The following is a 23,736-nucleotide window of genomic DNA, read 5'->3' as shown; positions in this document are numbered from 1 at the left end:
TTATCATCAAGTAAACCAAAGACAATTTGGTTGTGTATTAATAATAATAATCTTAATTGTCACACCTGTCGTGTTGGGTGTTCTGGTTCACAAACAAGCCAACAATGCTGGAAGTGGTGTAACGCTATTTTATTAACTGTTCAACTATGTTAACACACTGTAAACGTGGGTATAAGCAATACCAGCTTAACTGTGGACCCTTTCCTATCACTAGCTATGGTGAGGCACTCAGCACATGGTGAATGTCTGTGATGCAGGCTCTGAGCTCTGTGCTCTGAGCTGGCTGCTGCTAGAATGAGCGGGAACTCTCCTGTCCCCTGTCTTTATAGTGCTTGTGCTCTCACTGATAATTGGCTGCGGTGTTATGTATGCTGGTTGGTCCTACTGCATGTCCATCAGTGTGTGTATGTGATTGCACCATAATGTACTGATGTATATTATGACAACACCTACTCGCCACATTCCGGCGCCTGTTCGGGTCACAGAGGGAGAATTCAGAATGTCCAATTCACCTAACAGCATGTCTTTCGGGACTTGTGGGAGGAAACCGGAGCACAGCACCCAGAGGAAATCCACGCAGACACAGAGAAAACGTGCAGACTCCGCACAGACAGTGACCCAAGCCGGGAATCAAACCTGGGACTCTCAGATCGATGAAGTTGCATGACTGGGCGTTCAGCCTAAAGTCCGTGACAAAACTGTCAAATGATTCACCAGGTCTCTGGGTATGCATACAGAATATACGTCGCTCAAACGTTTCATTCTTCTTAGGGGATCATTGCTTATCAAAGTGCTTCATCACTTCATCAAATGTCTTGTGATCCTCCTCATTATCAAACACAAATGTGTTGCACAGTTCGAGTGAGCGCTTGTGGACCTGCCACTGTTAGCAGCAACGCGATTTGCCTTTTATCAGGCTGGGCCTGCAGGCCCATGGCCGTAACATAAAGTTCGAACTGCTGTTTGAACAGCTGTCAGTTCTCACCTACATTCCCAGACATCTGAAGCTGGTGGGTGGCCCTCAGACCATCCATCTCGAGCTTCATCATTTTCTGATGTGTTGGGTCGCCTCAGGCTGCAGTTCACCAGTCCGGCCTTCACTGCCGTCGCTATCTTTAAATCTTCAAATCTTCAGCACTCGTAGTACCATGTGTTTGGTCCTTTGTACTTTACGAAGGAATCCACCAAACACTTTAACTTGTCCAAACCAAAATCTTTTATAGAGTCTCATGCGGTAAAATAGCAATCTGATACAGCGCACGTTACCATGGAGTCTGCAAACTACTCCTCTGGAACTTGGACATAGTACTGACCATTTACTTTATTTGTTACAAATTTAGAGTGCCCAATTCATTTTTTTCAATTAGGGGGACATCTTTGGGTTGTGGGGGCAAAACCTACGCAAACACGGGGAGAATGTGCAAACTCCACATGGACAGTGGCCCAGAGGCAGGATCGAGCCTGGGACCTCGGCGCCATGAGACAGCAGTGCTAACCACTGCGCCACCGTGCTGCCCTCGCACTGACCATTCACATGTATGTCTTATTACCCTCTCAATATTCTTCTCAAGGTGGCGGGATGTGTCTCTCCTTATATCGGTGTCACAGGTAACATGACCTTGGTCTAGTGACTGCGTGGTGTGTCTACACTGTACAACCACCTACTGTTTGGGGGTCGCACACCATCTATCTATGATATAGCCCATTGGTATGTCATCACATAAGGTAGGAGTGCAGGTTAGTGATGAGGACTTTAAACTAGTTAAAGGGGAGAGGGAGGACTCAGGATATGTTAGTAATGTTTCCTGAACAAGTAATAGGAGAGAGAGTATGGAAAGATGCAGGAATCTAACTTCACACATAGCAGAAAAGGGGACAACTATGAGAAGGAGGGTGGTCAACACAGGACTGAGGGTGTTGTACCTAAATGTGGGCATTATACAAAAGAAGGTAAATGAGCTTGTAACACACATTAGAATTGGTGGGTACAATGTTGTGGGCATCTCAGAGGAATGGCTGCAAAGGGATCAGGACTGGGATCTAAGTGTCCAAAGATATGTGTCCTAATAAAAAGGCAGATGGGCAGAGGGGAGGGGTTGTCTTGTTAGCAAAAAAATAAATTAAGTTGGTAGCAAGAAACGATATAGGATCAGAAGACGTAGAATCTGTGGGTAGAGTTGGGGAATCACAAAGGAAAAAGTATCCTGATGGGAGTTAGGTACAGTCCCCCTAGCAGTAGTCAGGATATGGGTCAGAAAATAAATCAGGAGATAGAAAAGGCATATAAGAAAGGCAACATTACAATAATCATGGGGGAACTTCAATATGCAGGTGGACTGGGAAAATCAGGTTGGTAGTGGATTCCAAGAAAACGAATTTGTGGAATGTCTAAGAGATGGTTTATTGGAGCAGCTTGTGGTAGAGCCCCGAGGGAACAGGCAATTCTGGATTTGGTGGTGTGTGAGCCAGACTTGATTAGGGGGCATAAGAACAAAGAACAAAGAAAAGTACAGTCTTCGGCCCTCCAAGCCTGTGCCGACCATGCTGCCCGTCTAAACTAAAATCTTCTACATTTCCGGGGTCCGTATCCCTCTATTCCCATCCTATTCATGTATTTGTCAAGATGCCCCTTAAACATCACTATCGTCCCTGCTTCCACCACCTCCTCTGGCAGCGAGTTCCAGGCACCCACTACCCTCTGTGTAAAAAAACTTGCCTCGTACATCTCCTCTAAACCTTGCCCCTCGCACCTTAAACCTATGCTCCCTAGTAATTGACCCCACTATCCTGGGAAAAGTCTCTGACTATCCACTCTGTCTATGCCCCTCATAATTTTGTAGACTCTTATCAGGTCACCCCTCAACCTCCTTTGTTCCAGTGAGAACAAGCCAAGTTAATTCAACCTCTCCTCATAGCTAATGCCCTCCATACCAGGCAACATTCTGGTAAATCTCTTCTGCACCCTCTCTAAAGCCTCCACAGCTTCTAGCAGTGTGGTGACCAGAATTGAACACTATACTACAAGTGTGGCCGACTAAGGTTCTATACAGCTGCAACATGACTTGCCAATTTTTATACTCAATGTCCCGGCCAATGAAGGCAAGCATGCCGTATGCCTTCTTGACTACCTTCTCCACCTGCGTTGCTCCTTTCAGTGACCTGTGGACCTGTACACCAAGATCTCTCTGACTGTCAATACTCTTGAGGGTTCTACCATTCACTGTATAATCCCCACCTGTATTAGACCTTCCGAAATGCATTACCTCACATTTGTCCGGATTGTACTCCATCTGCCATCTCGCCGCCCAAGTCTCCAAACGATCTAAATCCTGCTGTGTCCTCTGACAGTCCTCATTGCTATCCCCAATTCCACCAACCTTTATGTCGTCCGCAAACTTACTAACCAGACCAGTTACATTTTCCTCCAAATCATTGAAATATACTACGAACAGCAAAGGTCCCAGCACTGATCCCTGCGGAACACCACTAGTCACAGCCCTCCAATCAGAAAAGCGTGAAGGAACGCTTATGGGGCAGTGGCCACCATATGATAGAATTTACCCTTCAGTTTGAGATGGAGAAGCTGGAAACAAATGTAACAGTATTACAATTGAATAAAGGTAACTGCAAGACATGAGGGAGGTGCTGGCCAGAGTTGATTGGAAAAGGAGTCTAGCAGGGAAGATGGTGGAACAGCAATGGCAGGAGTTTTGGGGGGTTATTCGGGAGGCACAGCAGAAATTCATCCCAAGGAAGAGGAAACATGCTAAGGGGAGGACGAGGCATCCATGGCTGACGAGGGAAGGCAAGGACAGCATAAAAGCAAAAGAAAAGCATACAATATGGCGAGGATTAGTGGGAAGCCAGAGGACTGGGAAGCCTTTAAAAGCAAGCAGAGGACAACTAAAAAAGCAATAAAGTGGGAGAAGATGAAATATGAGTGTAAGCCAGCTAGTAATATAAAAGAAGAATACAAGAGTTTTTTTTTTTTTTAGAAATATAAAGGTAACAGAGAGGCAAGAATGGACATTGGACCACTGGAAAATGAGACTGGAGAAGTAGTAATGGGGAACAAAGAAATGGCACAGGAACTGAATAGATGCTTTGCACCAGTCTTCACGGTGAAAGACAGCAGTGGCATACCAGAACTTCAAGAGAGTCAGGGGGCAGAGGTGAGTGAAGTGGCCATCACTAAGGAGAGGGTACTGGGAAAGTTGAAAGGTCTGAAAGTGGATAAATCACCTGGACTGGATGGACTACACTTCCAGGGATCTGGAGGAGATAGCTGAGGAGATTGTGGAGGCATTGGGGGTGATCTTTCAGGAATCACTGGAGTCAGGGAGGATCACAGAGGACTGCAAAATGACTAATGTAACACCCCTCGTTAAGAAGGAAGGGAGGCAGAAGACAGGAAATTATAGGACGGTTAGCCTGGCTTCGGTCGTTGGTAAGATTTCAGAGTCCATTATATTTTTAATAAACATTTTATTGAGGTATTTTTTGGTATTATAACAACAACACAATAAACAATGTACATGAAACTAGAAACATAGTGCAAAAGCCGTCTCCCTCCCTCCTAGGTCCCACCTTTATGAACCCCCTACTCTAAGCTAACTAACCCCACCCCCCCCCCCCCCCCCCCCCCCCCGCCCTTCTGCCGACAATTAATTTTACGCAAAGAAGTCGGTGAACGGTTGCCACCTCCGGGTGAACCCTAACAGTGATCCTCTCAAGGCGAACTTGATTTTCTCCAAACACAGAAAGCTAGCCATGTCCGATAGCCAAGTCTCCAACTTCGGGGGCTTTGAGTCCCTCCAAGCTAATAGTATCCGTTTCCGGGCTACCAGGGAAGCAAAGGCCAGAACGTCTGCCTCTTTCTCCTCCTGGATTCCCGGGTCTTCCGACACCCCGAAAATTGCCACCTCTGGACTGAGCGCCACCATTGTTTTTAACACCGTGGACATGACATCTGCAAGCCCCTGCAAAGATCCCCTAAGCTTCGAACATGCCCAGAACATGTGGACATGGTTCGCTAGTCCTCCCGCACATTTTGCACACCTGTCTTCCACCCCAAAGAATCTGCTCATCCGGGCCACTGTCATGTGAGCCCGGTGAACAACCTTAAATTGTATCAGGCTGAGCCTGGCACATGTTGCGGACGCGTTGCCTCTACTCAACGTGTCTGCCCATAGACCATCTTCTATCTCTCCTCCCAGCTCCTCATGAAATGAAATGAAAATCGCTTATTGTCACAAGTAGGCTTCAAATGGAGTTACTGTGAAAAGCCCCTAGTCGCCACACTCCGGCGCCTGTTCGGGGAGGCTGTTACGGGAATTGAACCGTGCTGCTGGCCTGCCTTGGTCTGCTTTCAAAGCCAGCGATTTAGCCCTGTGCTAAACAGCCCCACTTGCTCCCACTTGCGCTTCAGCTCCTCGGTCTGCGTCTCCTCTGACCCCATAAGTTCCTTGTAAATGTCCGAGACACTCCTTTCCCCTATCCACCCTCTGGAAACTACCCTGTCCTGAATCCCCCTTAGTGGTAGGAGCGGGAAGGTTGACACCTGTTTACGTAGGAAGTCGCGCATCCGAGTTTGTTTCCCCTCGCCAACCCAAACTTCTCCTCCAGCGCCCTCATACTCGGAAAGCTTCCCTCTATAAACATATCCCCCATCCTCCAATCCTGCTCTCCGCCATATCCGGAACCCCCCCATCCATACTTCCCGGGACAAACCGGTGATTATTACAGATTGGGGCTAGGCCGATGCTCCCTCTGCTCCCACATGTCTCCTCCATTGCCCCCAGACTCTCAGGGCCGTGACCACCACAGGGCTGGTGGAGTACCGCGCCGGCGGGAACGGCAGAGGCGCAGTTACCAACGCCCCCAAACTGGTGCCCTTGCATGAGGCCACCTCCATACGCTCCCATGCCGACCCCCTCCCCCACCACCCACTTCCTGATCATGGCTATATTCGCCGCCCAGTAATAGTTACTAAAATTTGGCAGTGCCAGCCCACCCTCTCCCCAACTCTGTTCAAGCATTACCTTCCTTACCCGCGGGGTCTTGCCCGACCAAACAAAGCCAGAGATCACTTTGTTGACCCGTTTAAAAAAGGACCGCGGAATAAAGATGGGGAGACATTGAAACACGAACAGGAATCTCGGGAGAACCGTCATCGTCACCGTCTGCATCCCATCTGCGAAAATCGTCCTTCATTTGGTCTACTAGCCGGACCAGATTAAATTTATGCAGCTGGTCCCATTCCCGCGCCACTTGAATGCCTAGGTAACCCCCCCCCCCCTCGGACCAGTGCCTTCCAGCCCCTTGAGACTCTCAGAGCAATTGCCAACGGCTCTATAGCTAGCGCGAACAACAATGAGGAGAGGGGGCATCCCTGTCTCGTCCCCCGGTGCAGTCTAAAATAGTCCGATGTTGTCCTATTCGTCCGTACACTTGCCACAGGAGCCTGATCCAGCAACCTGACCCAGTAAAGCCCCGCCCAAATCCTAACCGTCCCAGTACCTCCCAGAGATAATCCCATTCTACCCAATCAGAAGCCTTTTCTGCATCCGTTGTGATCACTACCTCCACCTCCCTACCTTCCGGGGCATCATGATCACATTTAACAACCTTCTTACATTGGCCATCAACCGCCTACCCTTAACAATAACGTCCGTAACACAATCCTCAATCCTGGAGGACAAAATTTTGGCCAGCGGTTTGGCATCCACATTCAACAGGGATATCGGCCTGTAGGATCCACATAGCTCCGGGTTCTTGTCCCGCTTCAGAATCAGCAAAATCGTGGCCTGTGACATTGTCGGGGGCAGCACCACTCTTTCCCTTGCCTCATTGAACATCCTCATCAACACCGGCCCCAATATCCCAGAGAACTTTTTATAAAACTCCACGGTACCCGCCCAGCCCCGGGGCTACCAGCCTGCATGGCCTTCAGACCCTCCACTATCTCTTCCAACCCGATCAGGGCCCCCAGCCCTTCTACCAGCTCCCCGTCCACCTTTGGCGCCACTCACTGCTCAAGGGAAACGCAAACAACGGGGTCAGTGCCCGCTTGGGACACGCCCAGCCATCCAGATCCCCGCCCACTTATTGGTTAGGAATCGAACAGAGTGATCAGGGATCACCCAATTAGTGGGGCCCAAACTGAAGGATCGCCCAAAAGAGCGCGAAAACCCCCAAGTATAAGAAGAAGAGTTCGCCACATGTTCGTCCTCTCTTGGACCTGGTACTCCGGTCACGGCCATCTCCAATTGCAGCAACATCAGAAGCAAGTCCAAGTTCAATGCCCGCTGCCAGACGGATGAGCCCAGCTGAGCAGCAGTTACTCCTTCGAACTTGATAGATCCAGAATCGAACAGCGGCCACTGTTTCTCTGACCTAAGCCGGGTGCCCAAAGTTAAGTACAGGTTGTCTTAGTCGATAAGTGTAGTTAACTAGTAGTGTTTATGTTGCATGACTAATTGTGTGTAAATAAAGTACCCTTGACCTTGAACTAACTAACTGGTGTTTGGCTGTTTGATCGATAGCCGGTTGAACCTTGTGGTGGTAACATTTGATACCTGGCGACTCTAAGCATTAGAATATAGATAACATAGAATGAATGGCAAACTCACTGATTGCCCAAATTGGAACAGAGCCACAGAAAGGACAGAGTAAAAGAAGAAAAGGCAACACTCTGGGCCCGTATCGAGATCAGCTCCCCTCTGACCACCGCCTTCGGTGCTTCCCAGACCATCGCTGCTGAAATTTCCCCCGTGTCGTTCACCTGCAGGTAGTTCTGAATACATTTCCTCAGCCGCTCACACACCCTTCGTCAGCCAAAAGTCCCACATCTAAACTCCAGTGCAAGCGCTAGTTACTGTCTTTACTAACCTGCAGGTCAACCCAGTGTGGAGCATAGTCTGAGTTTGTGATCAGCGAGTACCCGTGTCCACCACCCCTGCCAGTAAGGCCTTTCTCAAAATGAAGAAATTGATCCGGGAGTACACTTTATGCACGTGTGAGAACTCCTTCACACGTGGCTGCCCAATTCTCCATGGATCCACCCCCCCGCCCCATCTGCTCCATGAATCCTTTTAGTTCCTTTGCCATTGCTGGCACCCTGCCTGTTTTCGAGCTTGACCGGTCCAAGCCAGGTTCAATAACTGTGTTGAAGTCCCCAACCATGACCAACCTGTGTGAGTCCAGGTCCGGTATCTTCTCCAGCATCCTCTTTATAAACTCCACATCATCCCAATTTGGCACATACACATTTACTAATGCCACCTGCACCCCGTCCAGTTTCCCACTGACCATAATGTACCAACCTCCCACATCCAAAACTATTCTACCCGCCTCAAACACCACCCGCTTATTGATCAGGATCGCGACCCTCTAGTCTTTGAATCCAGTCCTGAGTGAAAGACCTGACTGACCCAGCCTTTACTCAATCTAATCTGGTCAGTTACTCTAAGGTGCGTGTCCTGCAACATTACCACGTCCGCCTTCAGTCCCCTAAGATGCGCGAACACACGTGTCCTCTTGACCGGCCCATTTAATCCTCGAACATTCCAGGTGATCAGCCTTGTTGGGGGGCTCATTGCCCCGCCCCCCCTTCGCCGATCAACCATCCCCTTTTTTGGGCCCGCCTCCAGCCCATGCTCCGTGCTTTCACCGGCCCGTCCCCAGGCAGCCTCCGCCCCCAACCTCCTCTCTGTCCCTTGGCCCAAGTCCCTCCTTCAGCAGAACATTTTCTCCCCCCCACCCCCCGTAACAACACTCTGTAACCCAACCCCTTTGATAAACCGAACATATGCACACCCCCACTGCGCTTCCGTGAGCTAGCCCGCCCGGCTAGCTTGGTGGCCCCCATCCCTGGCGCCGGATCGTCTTCCACCTATTGTTCCCTCTCCGTCCATCTCCCCCCCCCCCCCCCCACGCCCATACAAATATACTCCAACATCAAAACATCAAACAATCCCCACACAATTGCCCGACAGAAAAACAACAAAATCTAAACAAGCACACCTCCATCCCCCAACAGTGAAAACTTAACTCACTCAGCTCTACCACTGGTCCCAAAACAATACAGAAGGCATTACAAACAGCTTCCACAAAACAAAAAACGAGAAAACTTTTTTTTTGAAGAACAGAGAAACAAAAAGAAAAACAACGAAACCATGAACGTTGCAGCAAAGTTCAAAATTCTCAGTCCAGCACCAGTCCTTTCCTTTTCACGAAGTCCACGCGTCCTCAGGTGACTCGAAATAAAAGTGCTGTTCCTCGTATGTGACCCAGAGACAGGCCGGATACAACAGTCCAAACTTCACCTTTTTCTTAAAATGGATCAACGTAATCTGTTTGAAGCCTGCTCTTATCCTGGCCACCTCCAAACTCAGGTCTTGGTAGACCCGCAGGATACTATTGTCCCATTTACAGCTCCGTGCCTGCTTGGCCCACTGTAGAATGCGCTCCTTATCCAAGTACCTGTGGAATCTCACCACCATTGCCCTCGGGGGGGGGGGGCTCTCGTTCGCGGCTTCCTCGCAAGTGCTCTGTGAGCCCTGTCCACCTCCAAGAGTCGGAAGAATGCCCCATCCCCCAGCAGCTTCTCAAACATATCTGCGATGTAAGCCCCAGCTTCCGCTCCTTCGGACCCCTCCGGGAGCCCAACAATTCTCAAGTTCTGCCGGCGGGATCTATTCTCTAGGTCCTCCACCATCTCCAGGAGCTTCTTCTGCTGGTCTCTCAGCATCCCCACCTCCAACTCCACCGCAGTTTGATGTCCCTTCTTCTCCACCTTCTGGATCGCCCGATCTTGGGCGTCCAATCTAAGCTCCAGCCGCTCAATCGACTCTTTTATCGGGTCCAAGCAGTCCCGTTTCTGCTGAGCAAAGCCTTCCTGAATAACTTGCATCAGCTGCTCTGTTGACCGCTGGGTCGACAAACCAGAGGTCCGGTCCTCCGCCATGCTGTCTCCCGCTGCAGCTTCATCCCAAGCCTTCTCTGTCTTTCTGTTTCTGCCTTTACGTCCTTCTAGTCCTTCTCTCCATGCACCGATGTGGGAATTCAGTACACAATTGCCTGCTTTCAGTTTTACAGTTCAAGTCCGGTTGCAAATCAGGGGAAAAGATCCAAAAGTCCGACCCGAGCGGGAGCCACCAAATGTGCGACTTACTCCTTCATAGCTGCCACCGGAAGTCCTGGAGTCCATTATTAAGAATGAGATTGCCAAGTGCTTGGAAGTGCTTGGTAAATAGGGCTGAGACAACATGGCTTCATCAAGGGGAGGTCATGCCTGACAGAGCTGTTAGAATTCTTTGAGGAGGTAACAAGGAAGTTAGACAAAGATGAGCCAGTGGACGTGATCTATTTGGATTTCCAGAAGGCTTTTCACAAGGTGCTGTACAGGAGGCTGCTAAATAGGATAAGAGCCCATGGTATTAGGGGCATAGTACTGGTAGAGATAGAGGATTGGCTGACTGGTAGAAGGCAGAGAGGGAGGATAAAGGGGTCTTCTTCAGGATGGCAGCTGGTGACTAGTGGTGTTACGCAGGGCTCAGTGTTTGGACCACAACTATTCAACTCTGTACATTAATGATCTGGAAGAAGGAACTCAGGGCATTGTTGCTAAGTTTGCAGATGATACAAAGATATGCAGAGAGACAGGTAGTGTTAAGGAAGCAGAGGGCTGCAGAAGGACTTGGTCAGGCTAGGAGGGTGGGCAAAGAAGTGACAGTTGGGATGTGGAAAAGTGTAAGGTTATGCACTTTGATAGGAATAACAGAGGCATAGACTATTTTCAAAATGGGAAAGGCGTCAGGAATCTGAAGCACAAACGGACATAGAAGTCCTAGTTCAAGATTCTCTTAAGGTTAGCTGGCAGGTTCAGTTGGCAGTTAGGAAGGCAAATGCAATGCTAGCATTCTTGTCGAGAGGGCTAGAATACAAGAGCAGGGATGTACTGCTGAGGCTGTGTAAGGCTCTGGTCAGACCCCATTTGGAATATTGCGAGCAGTTTTGAGCCCATATCTAAGGAAGGATATGCTAGCGTTGGAGAGAGTCGAGAGGAGGTTCACAAGAATGATCCCGGGAATGAAAGGCTTGTCGTATGAGGAGCAGTTGAGGACTCTGGGTTTGTACTCAATGGAGTTGAGAAGGATGAGGGGGGGCCTCATTGAAACTTATGGAGTACTGAGAGACCTAGGATGTTTCCTCTGGTTGGAGAGACTAGAACTCGAGGGCACAGCCTCAGACTGAAGGAACGATCCTTTAAAACTGACACAAGGGTGGTGAATCTGTGGAACTCATTGCTGCAGAAGGCTATGGAGGCCAAGTCACGAACTGTCTTTAAGACCGAGATAGATGGGGGCTGGATTCTCCGCTTTGGGGACTTTGGGACTATGTTCACATGCCGACGGGAAAACTGTGGTTTTTTATGGCAGTAAAACTGGCATTAAAAGGTCACAGATTCCCCGTTTTGCTGGGGGCTAGCAGGCAGCTGTCGTAGAGCTCACAGCTCTAGCTGCTGATACGGCCTGCCGCATTTCCGGGTCAGAGGCCACGCATGCACACAGCAGCGGCCTCCAGCGGCCGCGCTGTGATCCATGGCGGACTCAGCCCACGAACCTGGGCCGGCAAACTAGTGCCCCGCATCGGCCGCTCGCGCGCCCAGGAACACCTGCACACATTGCCCCCAGCCACGAATGAAGCCCCACTGCCCGCCGATCGTCCCCCTCCCGACTGTGGCGGCCCTGGACTGAGTCTGCAACTGCCAAGCGAGGATCACAGACGGTGGGACCATGTTAGAATCACGCCATCGGGAATTCGGCCGGTCGGCAACGGAGCATCGCGGGGCGGGCCTCAGGCAATGGGCTGAGGCGGTGGATACTCGGCGCGGCCTACTCCACGATTTTCGGGGGGGGGGGGGAGAATTGCGAAACCGGCGCTGGTCCTGATTTCGTGCGCGAAATCGAATTCTCCGTCCCGTCGCCGAACGCGATTTCGGCATCGGGGGCCGGAGAATCCAGCCTCTTAATAAAGGGTTCAGTGGTTACAGGGAGAAGGCAGGAGAATGGGGATGAGAAACATAAGCCATGATCGAATCGTAGAGCAGACCCAATGGGCTGCTCATTCAGTTAATTCAGCTCCTACACTTACAGTCTTATGGATGGCAATGGTGTTGTGTTTTTTATGACGCAGATGGAAGGCGGGGGACTGGGGGTCGACCCTTGGCACTGTTTGCACCCAAGCGATAAAGACTTTTCATTTTCGTTTATTTCACATGTCAAGGTGCCTGGATGGCATTACCAAGCCAGCAGGAGCACTGCCTGGGTGCCAGGGTGGCAGTCCAAGGGTGCCTGAGTGCCAGGGTGGCACTGCCAAGGGTCGGGGCAAGGGGGCCATGCCAATGAAATGAGGATGCAAAGGGGTTTGAAGGATGGGGGTGTGCAGGGTAGGTAAGTAGGGGCCTTCGGGTGGTTGGGTGGGTGATGGGTGGGGGTGCTAGAAGGGAGGAGGTTCTGTAAGGGGGCTTGGGGGAGCCTGAAGAGGGGTGTCCCCCAGGGACCGTATAGCAGGGTGTCCTCACTTGCGTTGTGTGGGGTATGCCCATGTGTGTGGGGGTTGACATTGCCCATAGGTTGGATTTTGGGAGACCCACAAGCTCACGTAGAGATCGAGGCACCCTTTCAAAATAGAGGCCCAATATCTGAGTTCAGCTCCCCAGTGATAAAGAAAATTCTAAGTGTGGGTGAAACTGGTGAGAAACTCTCCAGGGCCCAAAAAAGCGACTCAGTGTCATTGAAGAACGGTGGGGAACTTGCCGGTTCTGAAACTCCCTGAAAAACAAAGTCCAGACGGAGGGTGGTTGGTACCGTCCTAGTTCTTTTTTGAGCACAGACGTCAAGCTACTCATCAAGGTTTATGACGCTTCAGCCTTGCCTCCTAAATATAATCTCGGAGGATCAACCTGGCTTCATGGAGGGCTGACAATTGTCGGTCATTACACCTCACCGGTTAAATGTTGTCCTTTCCACCTCCCGAACCTGAGGTGATAGTGTCTCTTGATGCTGAAAAGGATAGAGTGAACTGTGATTCTTCGGAGATTTGGATTTGGCCACAAATATATTTCTTGGATTTGTCAGTTGTATAATGCCCCCACTGCCAGTCTTTGTACAAATACTCTTAACTCTGATTATTTTCCTTGAAATCGGGGCACAAGACAGGGCTAGCCACTGTCTCCCTTCCCGTTTGCTCTGGCAATAGAACCGCTTGCGATAGCGCTGACGTCCTCTGTTAAATGGAGGGCGATTAGTCGGGGAGGTGTGGAGCATTGGGTGACCCTTTATGCGGATGACCTATCTCTTTATTATGGATTCAGCAGCCTCCGTAGCCGACATAATGAAGTTGCTTAGCACCTTTGCCTCCTTCTCTGGGTATAAGTTGAACTTGGGCAAGAGTGAATGTTTCCCTGTTAACCTCCCTGTGGCTCTAAAAATGTACAAATATGCCCTACTTCTTACTAAAGCGGGCAAGCGCACAAACACACTTCCTAAGCTTCAATTAAAAACAAATGCAACTTTACAGAGTATCAGATATTAAACTTGGCCAAGTAAGATGTAAGTAATAAGCTTACTAATTTACACAATAGTAAAGATTGACTGATTTTGTCCGGAGTCTGGTTCTTCAGTGTGTAGCGCACAAAGACTCCGCGAGACGAATAGAGTGAAGTCGATGAGGCTTTATTAAGCGTGTCTGTTCCCCCGCAGCTCGGTAGTAGACTGGCCTGCGGGGGAGGACTTCGGCTTCTTATACTCCGCCTTCAGGGCGGAGCTAGAGGTCAACGGCCAACCAGGACCCGGGATCTGTCAGCCAATGACATTAGGGCTTCCAGTCCCACATGACCCCTAATACATACTACCACATTCACCCCTTGTCAAAAATGAACCCGGCGGGGTGATGCTTCGCATGGTGGTAAGGGTTTACAGGGCTTTAATGACTGTGGCCGCGGTCATGTCAGAGCAGGGGATGGCGAATGGGAAGCGAGAGTACTCGTCCACCACATTAAGGAAGTATGTGTTGCGGTCGGTGGAGGGGAGGGGCCCTTTGAAATCCAGACTAAGGCGTTCAAAGGGGCGGGAAGCCTTAATCAGGTGCGCACCATCCGGCCTGAAAAAATGCGGTTTGCATTCTGCGCAGATGTGGCAGTTCCTTGTGACTGTACGGACCTCCTCTAAAGAGTATGGGAGGTTGCGGGACTTGATAAAGTGGAAAAACCGAGTGACCCCGGGTGGCAGAGGTCCTCGTGGAGGGTTTGGAGGCGGTTAATTTGTGCGTTGGCACATGTGCCGCAGGATAGGGCATCGGACGGCTCGTTCAGCTTTCCGGGACGATACAAGATCTCGTAGTTGAAGGTGGAGAGCTCGATCCTCCACCTTAAGATCTTGTCGTTTTTGATTTTGCCCCGCAGTGCATTATCGAACATGAAGGCTACCGACCGTTGGTCGGTGAGGAGAGTGAATCTCCTGCCGGCCAGGTAATGCCTCCAATGTCGCACAGCTTCCACTATGGCTTGGGCTTCCTTTTCCACTGAGGAGTGGCGGATTTCTGAAGCGTGGAGGGTTCGGGAGAAAAAGGCCACGGGTCTGCCCGCTTGGTTAAGGGTGGCCGCTAGAGCTACGTCGGAGGCGTCGCTCTCGACCTGGAAGGGGAGGGACTCGTCGATGGCGCGCACCGTGGCCTTTGCGATATCCGCTTTGATGCGGCTGAAGGCCTGGCAAGCCTCTGTCGACAGGGGGAAGGTCGTGGTCTGTATTAGAGGGCGGGCCTTGTCTGCGTACTGGGGGACCCACTGGGCGTAGTATGAAAAGAACCCCAGGCAGCGTTTCAGGGCTTTTGAGCAGTGCGGGAGGGGAAATTCCATGAGGGCGCTCATACGTTCGGGATCGGGGCCTATTATCCCATTGCGCACTACGTAGCCCAGGATGGCTAGCCGGTTGGTGCTAAAAACGCACTTGCCCTCGTTGTACGTGAGGTTCAAGGCTTTAGCGGTCTGGAGGAATTTTTGGAGGTTGGCGTCGTGGTCCTGCTGGTCGTGGCCATAGATGGTTACATTGTCGAGATACGGGAACGTGGCCCGCAACCCGTGTTGATCAACCATTCGGTCCATCTCTCGTTGGAAGACCGAGACCCCGTTTGTGACGCCAAATGGGACCCTTAGGAAATGGTATAATCGCCCGTCTGCCTCGAAGGCTGTGTACTTGCGGTCACTTGGGCGGATGGGGAGCTGATGGTAGGTGGACTTGAGGTCCACAGTGGAGAAGACTTTATATTGGGCAATCCGATTGACCATGTCGGATATGCGGGGGAGAGGGTACGCGTCTAGTTGTGTGTACCTGTTGATGGTCTGGCTATAGTCTATGACCATCCTTTGCTTCTCCCCTGTCTTCACTACTACCACCTGTGCTCTCCAGGGACTATTGCTGGCCTGGATTATGCCTTCCTTTAGTAGCCGCTGGACTTCGGACCGAATGAAGGTCCGGTCCTGGGCGCTGTACCGTCTGCTCCTAGTGGCGACGGGTTTGCAATCCGGGGTGAGGTTCGCAAACAAAGACGGGGGTTGCACCTTGAGGGTTGCGAGGCTGCAGATAGTGAGTGGGGGTATTGGGCCGCCGAATTTGAAGGGAAGGCTCTGTATATTGCACTGGAAGTCTAATCCCAGTAATGTGGGGGCGCAGAGTTGGGGAAGGACGTGTAGCTTGTAGTTTTTGAACTCCCTCCCCTGCACCGTTAGGGTAACTATGCAGAAACCTTTGATCTGTACAGAGTGGGATCCTGCAGCTAGGGAAATCTTTTGTGCGCTGGGATAGGTGGTCAAGGAACAGCGTCTTACCGTGTCGGGGTGGATAAAGCTCTCCGTGCTCCCGGAGTCGACTAGGCATGGTGTCTCGTGCCCGTTTATTAGCACCGTTGTCGTCGTCGTCTGGAGTGTCCGGGGCCGAGCTTGGTCGAGCGTTATTGAAGCGAGACGTGGTTGTAGTAGTGGAGCGTCTTCCTCGAACCCCGTGGAGCTGTCGACACTGGGGTCCGTTGTTGCCGCCCAAGATGGCGTCAGGGATGAACAAAATGGCTGCCCCCATACATCGCAAATGGCTGGGGGGTCACAAGATGGCGGCGGGGTGGACAAAATGGCCGCCCCCATGCGTCGTACGGGTCTGGGGTGGTCCAAGATGGCGGCGCCCTTCCTCCCCTCGAGGTGGCCGGGACCCAAAATGGCGGCGTCTGCGGGTCGCACATGGGGCGCTGGGGGGGTTGGGGAGCGTTAGGAACGCGCGGGGCTCCCTCATCTCTGGGGACAGCGGTGGTCGGGACCCAAATTGGTAGCGCCGGCGGGTCATACGTGGGGCGCGGGGGGGGGTTTGGGGGGCGTTAGAGCCGCGCAGAACTCCCTCTTCTCCGGGGAGAGCGGTGGTCGGGACCCAAAGTGGTAGCGCCGGCGGGTCATACATGGGGCGCGGGGGGGGCGGTTGGGGAGCGTAAGCGGCGTGCAGGGCTCCCTGTTCTCCCAGGACCGCGGTGGTCGGGACCCAGAGTGGCTGCGCCTGCGGATCGTACATGGGGCGCTGGGGGGGTTGGGGAGCGTAAGCGGCGTGCAGGGCTCCCTGTTCTCCCGGGACAGCGGCGACCTCGCGGGACCGGCACACAACCGCGAAATGGCCCTTTTTCCCGCAGCTCTTGCAGATTGCTGCGCGGGCCGGGCAGCGCTGCCGGGGGTGTTTCGCCTGGCCGCAGAAATAGCAGCGGGCGCCTCCGGTGCGACTTGGCGTTTGGACCGCGCAAGCCTGTGGGGTGTCCGGGGGGGGTGGGTTTGTCGCGACGGGTACGTACGGAGCCCAATGGGCTGCCGCGCGGTCGGGGCCGGAGGCGCGGGTATTACGCGCGGCCACGTCTAGGGAGGCTGCTAGGGCCCGTGCCTCTGAGAGTCCTAGCGACTCTTTTTCTAGAAGTCTTTGGCGGATTTGGGAGGAGTTCATACCTGCCACAAAAGCATCGCGCATTAACATGTCCGTGTGTTCATTTGCGTTCACCGAAGGGCAGCTGCAGGCTCGTCCCAAAATTAGTAGCGCGGCGTAGAATTCATCTATCGATTCTCCGGGACTTTGCCGTCTCGTTGCGAGTTGATAGCGAGCGTAGATCTGGTTTACTGGGCGGACATAGAGACTTTTCAGTGCTGCGAACGCCGTCTGGAAATCCTCTGCGTCTTCGATGAAAGAGAAAATCTCCGTGCTTAACCTCGAGTGCAGGACCTGTAGTTTTTGGTCTTCTGTGACCCGGCCGGTGGCCGTTCTGAGGTAGGCCTCGAAACAAGTCTGCCAATGCTTGAAAGCTGCTGCCGCGTTCACTGCGTGGGGGCTGATCCTCAGGCATTCCGGGATGATCCTGAGCTCCATAGGGATCTGTCAGCCAATGACATTAGGGCTTCCAGTCCCACATGACCCCTAATACATACTACCACACAGTGAAACAGTTGTTTTTCAGTAACGGCTGCTCAGAACCCCTTGTCTTGTTGCAGAAAATCCAAAGGATTTTTTAGTTGCGTCTCCATTTGCTGCAGGCATGTCGACACATTAATCAGCCAAATGGGGTGCTGACCTGGATGGGTGCAGACCTGGGTGAAATGTTATAGAGAGAAGGAGATCCTTGCTCCCTGTGGCAGCCTGCATGCTCCTTGCTGAGATCCCAATTCCAGCATCCACACAAAAGGTTGTATCACATGACCTCTCTCCATGTGGTAAAGGTCCTTCCTGTTTGTTCCCTGTTTATTCCCTTATTCCCCTTTTATTTTGCTGTTGTCCAATGGCAGCCCACTGAAGAGATCTAACTAACTCCGTCCACTTGTACGTTCCAAAGAATAGAGGACTAGCTCATGTCTCGCACAGCCAAGGTGAGTAATATTTTAGTCTCCCAGCCATTAGCTCCTGATTGGTCCATCCTGCATCTTAATAGTAGTAGCTGTGTTCTGCTGTCAATCTCAGTTGGAGACTCCACATACTTGGCGTCTCGATGGAATGAATTTCATCGTCACCGGTGAAAATTCACAGCTACTTCCAAGTCCGTGTCCTTCGTCCAGCAAAAATGTCTTTTCGTAGGTATTACTAGCTCATGATGTAACAAATTAGTATTCCTTACGGCACATCTTGGTAACAGAACTTCAATTACTTATCAGTAATGTGACTTAACACTTGGATATTTTCAGATACATCACTGTCCCTTGGAATGGAAAAAGATACCGTTTCTTCTTTGGAGACCACATGTCCTAGCAATCAACATCAATCAGGTAATGTTATCTTTACCACATTTTTCATAATACCCAGAAGGCATTTATTTCTTATTTCTGTCCAGGAGAGTTAACAACATTTTAAAACTTTCCCTCACTAGAATCTATAGATGATTTGTTAGATTTGAAAAAGGACGAAAAAGCATCTTTATCTCTGAGTGGTAAGTGCAAAATAACACGGAAAATTAACTAAACAAATTAATTTAGTTAAATGTCAGCCAATCATTGATCAAATCAAAATTATTTTATAGATTACAAATTGCCGTAATTGATACATTTGTGGAATGCTGCCCATATATTTCTCAATTAAATGTTGATATGGTTCACATCCATTACCTCTGATTTGACAGGACCTAAATGTTATAGGCTTACCTTCAGTGAAATATTTTTTCCGCTGTGTATAATATCTCCCAGTGCTTCAAAATACTTGTTTTAATTGCATATTGGCAGTAACTTCCACATAAATATAAACTTGCTTATGAATATTGATTTCTGCCATGTTTTTGCAACGGAAAGCCAGAATTCCAGACAAATGACAGGAAGGAAGGTTTAGCGCACATTATGGGACAGTTTGGCAAACAAAATGAGGTTAGATCAGCAATCAATTTTTCCAATCTCAGATACCTGCTCCATTATTTGCTAATGCTCTTCGGGAGGGTTTAAACTAGTTCAGCAGGGGCTTGGGAACCTGAATTGTAGCTCCAGTACACAGGAGGTTGAGAGTAGTGAGGTCATGAGTAAGGTTTCAAAGTTGCAGGAGTGTACCGGCAGGCAGGAAGGTGGTTTAAAGTGTGTCTTCTTCAATGCCAGGAGCATCCGGAATAAGGTGGGTGAACTTGCGGCATGGGTTGGTACCTGGGACTTCGATGTTGTGGCCATTTCGGAGACATGGATAGAGCAGGGACAGGAATGTTTGTTGCAGGTGCCAGGGTTTAGATATTTCAGTAAGCTCAGGGAAGGTGGTAAAAGAGGGGGAGGGATGGCATTATTAGTCACGGACAGTATTACGGTGGCAGAAAGGACATTTGATGAGGACTGAGGTAGTATGGGCTGAGGTTAGAAACAGGAAAGGAGAGGTCACCCTGTTAGGAGTTTTCTATAGGCCTCTGAAAAGTTCCAGAGATGTAGAGGAAAGGATTGCAAAGATGCTTCTGGATAGGAGCGAAAGCAACAGGGTAGTTGTTATGGGGGACTTTAACTTTCCAAATATTGACTAGAAACGCTATAGTTCGAGTACTTTAGATGGGTCTGTTTTTGTCCAATGTGTGCAGGAGGGTTTCCTGACACAGTATGTAGATAGGCCAAGGAGAGGCGAGGCCATATTGGATTTGGTACTGGGTAATGAACCAGGACAGATGTTAGTTTTGGAGGTAGGTGAGCACTTTAGTGATAGTTACCACAATTCGATTAAGTTTATTTCAGTGATGGAACGGGATAGGTATATGCCGCAGGGCAAGAGTTATATCTGGGGGAAAGGCAATTATGATGCGAAGAGGCAAGACTTAGGATGCATCGGATGGAGAGGAAAACTGCAGGGGATGGGCACAGTGGAAATGTGGAGATGGGCACAGTGAAATTGTTCAAGGAACAGCTACTGCGTGTCCTTGTTAAGTATGTACCTGTCAGGCAGGGGGGAAGTGGTCGAGCAAGGGAGCCATGGTTTACTAAAGCAGTCGAAACACTTGTCAAGAGGAAGAAGAAGGCTTATGTAAAGATGAGACATGAAGGTTCAGTTAGGGCGCTCGAGAGTTACAAGTTAGCTAGGAAGGACCTAAAGAGGGAGCTAAGAAGAGCCAGGAGGGGACATGAGAAGTCTTTGGCAGGTAGGATCAAGGATAACCCTAAAGCTTTCTATAGATATGTCAGGAATAAACAAATGACTAGGGTAAGAGTAGGGCCAGTCAAGGACAGTAGTGGGAAGTTGTGCTTGGAGTCCGAGGAGCTAGGAGAGGTGCTAAATGAATATTTTTTGTCAGTATCCACACAGGAAAAAGACAATGTTGTCAAGGAGAATACTGAAATTCAGGCTACAAGACTAGAAGGGCTTGAGGTTCATAAGGAGGCGGTGTTAGCAATTCTGGAAAGTGTGAAAATAGATAAGTCCCCTGAGCCGGATGGGATTTATCCTAGGATTCTCTGGGAAGCTAGGGAGGAGATTGCTGAGCCTTTGGCTTTGATCTTTAAGTCATCTTTGTCTACAGGAATAGTGCTAGAAGACTGGAGGGTAGCAAATATTGTCCCCTTGTTCAAGAAGAGGAGTAGAGACAACCCCGGTAACTATAGACCAGTGAGCCTTACTTCTGTTGTGGGCAAAATCTTGGAAAGGTTTATAAGAGATAGGATGTATAATCATCTGGAAAGGAATAATTTGATGAGAGATAGTCAACACGGTTTTGTGAAGGGTAGGTCGTGCCTCACAAACCTTATTGAGTTCTTTGAGAAGGTGACCAAACAGGTAGATGAGGGTAAAGCAGTTGATGTGGTGTATATGGATTTCAGTAAAGCGTTTGATAAGGTTCCCCGTGGTAGGCTACTGCAGAAAATACGGAGGCATGGGATTCAGGGTGATTTAGCAGTTTGGATCAGAAAGTGGCTAGCTGGAAGAAGACAAAGGGTGGTGGTTGATGGGAAATGTTCAGACTGGAGTCCAGTTACTAGTGGTGTACCACAAGGATCTGTTTTGGGGCCACTGCTGTTTGTCATTTTTATAAATGACCTGGAGGAGGGCGGAGAAGGATGGGTGAGTAAATTTGCAGATGACACTAAAGTCGGTGGAGTTGTGGACAGTGCGGAAGGATGTTACAAGTTACAGAGGGACATAGATAAGCTGCAGCCCTGGGCTGAGAGGTGGCAAATGGAGTTTAATGCAGAAAAGTGTGAGGTGATTCATTTTGGAAGGAATAACAGGAAGACAGAGTACTGGGATAATGGTAAGATTCTTGGCAGTGTGGATGAGCAGAGAGATCTCAGTGTCCATAGATTCCTGAAAGTTGCCACCCAGGTTGAAAGGGTTGCTAAGAAGGCGTACGGTGTGTTAGCTTTTATTGGTAGAGGGATTGGATTTCGGAGCCATGAGGTCATGTTGCAGCTGTACAAAACTCTGGTGCGGCCGCATTTGGAGTATTGCATGCAATTCTGGTCGCAGCATTATAGGAAGGATGTGGAAGCATTGGAAAGGATGCAGAGGAGATTTACCAGAATGTTGCCTGGTATGGAGGGAAGATCTTATGAGGAAAGGCTGAGGGACTTGAGGCTGTTTTCGTTATGAGGAAAGGCTGAGGGACTTGAGGCTGTTTTCATTAGAGAGAAGAAGGTTAAGAGGTGACTTAATTGAGGCATACAAGATGATCAGAGGATTGGATAGGGTGGACAGTGAGAGCCTTTTTTCTCGGGTGGTGATGTCTGGCACGAGGGGACATAGCTTTAAATTGAGGGGAGATAGATATAGGACAGATGTCAGAGGTAGGTTCTGTACTCAGAGAGTAGTAAGGGCGTGGAATGCCCTGCCTGCAACAATAGTGGACTCGCCAACACTAAGGGCATTCAAATGGTCATTGGATAGACATATGGACGATAAGGGAATAGTGTAGATGGGCTTTAGAGTGGTTTCACAGGTCGGCGCAACATCGAGGGCCGAAGGGCCTGTACTGCGCTGTAATGATCTATGTTCTATTACTACCTAGCATTTTTAAATGTCTCCCTATTATTGACGTTGCACTGTCAGACATATGCTGTAACATGAGGATGGAGAGTGTCCGAGTATGGTGAAAGTGCCAGCGGTTGCTTTGTGAACCTAAGAGCATAGGAAATGACGAAATTGGACAGTAAGAGACCTTTTAACCTTTCTATCCACTTCCACCATTCAGTAAAATCATGGCTGATCCTCTACCATGGCTATACCTTCCTGCACTTCCCCAAAATTCCTTGATTCCCTTAAGTGTTGTAAATTCTGTCAGTATCTAATTTGAATATACTCAGCAGTTGAGCATTCATAAGCCTCTGTGCTCGAGAATTCAAAGGTTTACAATACTTTAAATTAAATAAATCTTTCCTCACTTCAGTCCCAACTGACTAGTTTATTACTCTGAGAGTGTGACCCCATGTTCTGGAATCCTCATCCAGCCACCTTGACAAACCTTTTAATTTTGGACAGTGGCTGGGATTCCCCATTCTGGAGTCGCTCAAGTATTGCTGCCAGCGTAGAATCAGGACTGGTCACTGCTGGCGTTTGGAGAGGGGCCCAGGTGTGAATCTCTCTCCTTAACTTGCATCCTCCCGCCAGCGCGGGGTGGATAGCAAACTAAGGATGTCGGCTCGTTGGAGTTTAGAAGGATGAGGGGTTTCTTATTGAAACTTACAGGATACTGCGAGGCCTGGATAGAATGGACGTGGAGAGGATGTTTCCACTTGTAGGAAAAACTAAAACCAGAGTGCATCATCTCAGACTAAAGGGACGATATTTTAAAACCGAGGTGAGGAGGATTTTCTTCAGCCAGAGGGTGGTGAATCTGTGGAACTCTTGCCGCAGAAGGCTGTGGAGGCCAAATCACAGAGTGTCTGTAAGACATAGATAGATAGGTTCTTGATTAATAAGGGGATCAGGGGTTATGGGGAGAAGGCAGGAGAATGGGGATGAGAAAATATCAGCCATGATTGAATGGCGGAGCAGACTCGATGAGCCAAGTGACCTAATTCTGCTCCTATGTCCTATGGTCTTATGGGATCCGAGAATCGCAACTGCCGACAAACCCTTTTTTCAGGAGATAGTTCTGATCGAGAATCCCAATCACCAAGTCGGTAGATGGAGAATCCACCCCGGTGTATTTCAAATAGGTCACCTCTCATTCTTCTGAACAATAGGGAATATAATTCTGATCTCATCGATCTTTCCCCCTAGGACACCCCTGCCATCCTGCAAATCAGTCTGGCAAAACTTTGTTGCATTTGCTTTAAGGCATTAAAGGCATCTCTCCTTGGGTAAGGAGACCAAGGGTGGCATTTAATGACCTCCCCCATGGTGGGTTAAGTAGTTGGGGGATGAATTTAATTAGATGGGAGGAAGGCCTCCCCAACCTGATGCCAATTGAGGCCATTAAGTAGACAATTAATGCCCATTTAAAGGTTAAGACCATAAGACATAGGAGCAGAATTAGGCCACTCGGCCAATTGAGTCTGCTCGGCCATTCAATCATGGCTGATATTTTTCTCATCCCCATTCGCCTGCCTTCTCCCCATAACCCCTGATCCCTTCATTAATCAAGAATGTATCTATGTCTGTCTTAAAGACACTCAGTGATTTGGCCTCCACAGCCTTCTGCGGCAAAGAGTTCCACAGATTCACCACCCTCTGGCTGAAGAAATTTCTCCTCATCTCTGTTTTAAAGGATCGTCCCTTTAGTCTG

General features: G+C 49.8%; 1 protein-coding gene across 12 annotated transcripts in view; it reads left to right on the top strand.

The window, feature by feature from the left end:
- ica1 (islet cell autoantigen 1) overlaps nucleotides 1–23,736 on the top strand; it is a 316,484-nt gene that overhangs the window by 218,316 nt on the left and 74,432 nt on the right. For 11 of the 12 annotated variants that reach the window (XM_072509105.1, XM_072509097.1, XM_072509101.1 and 8 more), the window contains 2 exons: nucleotides 18,254–18,334; nucleotides 18,436–18,495. In XM_072509105.1, the coding sequence (XP_072365206.1) occupies nucleotides 18,254–18,334; nucleotides 18,436–18,495 (141 nt within the window). The remainder of the gene's footprint in view (nucleotides 1–18,253; nucleotides 18,335–18,435; nucleotides 18,496–23,736) is intronic. The other variant, XM_072509100.1, reaches the window with a different exon arrangement.

Source organism: Scyliorhinus torazame, chromosome 6 (genome assembly GCF_047496885.1).
Source record: "Scyliorhinus torazame isolate Kashiwa2021f chromosome 6, sScyTor2.1, whole genome shotgun sequence".
Lineage (NCBI taxonomy): Eukaryota > Metazoa > Chordata > Chondrichthyes > Carcharhiniformes > Scyliorhinidae > Scyliorhinus > Scyliorhinus torazame.
The sequence above is the reverse complement of the archived record's forward strand: the minus strand, read 5'-3'. Positions and strand labels throughout refer to the sequence as shown.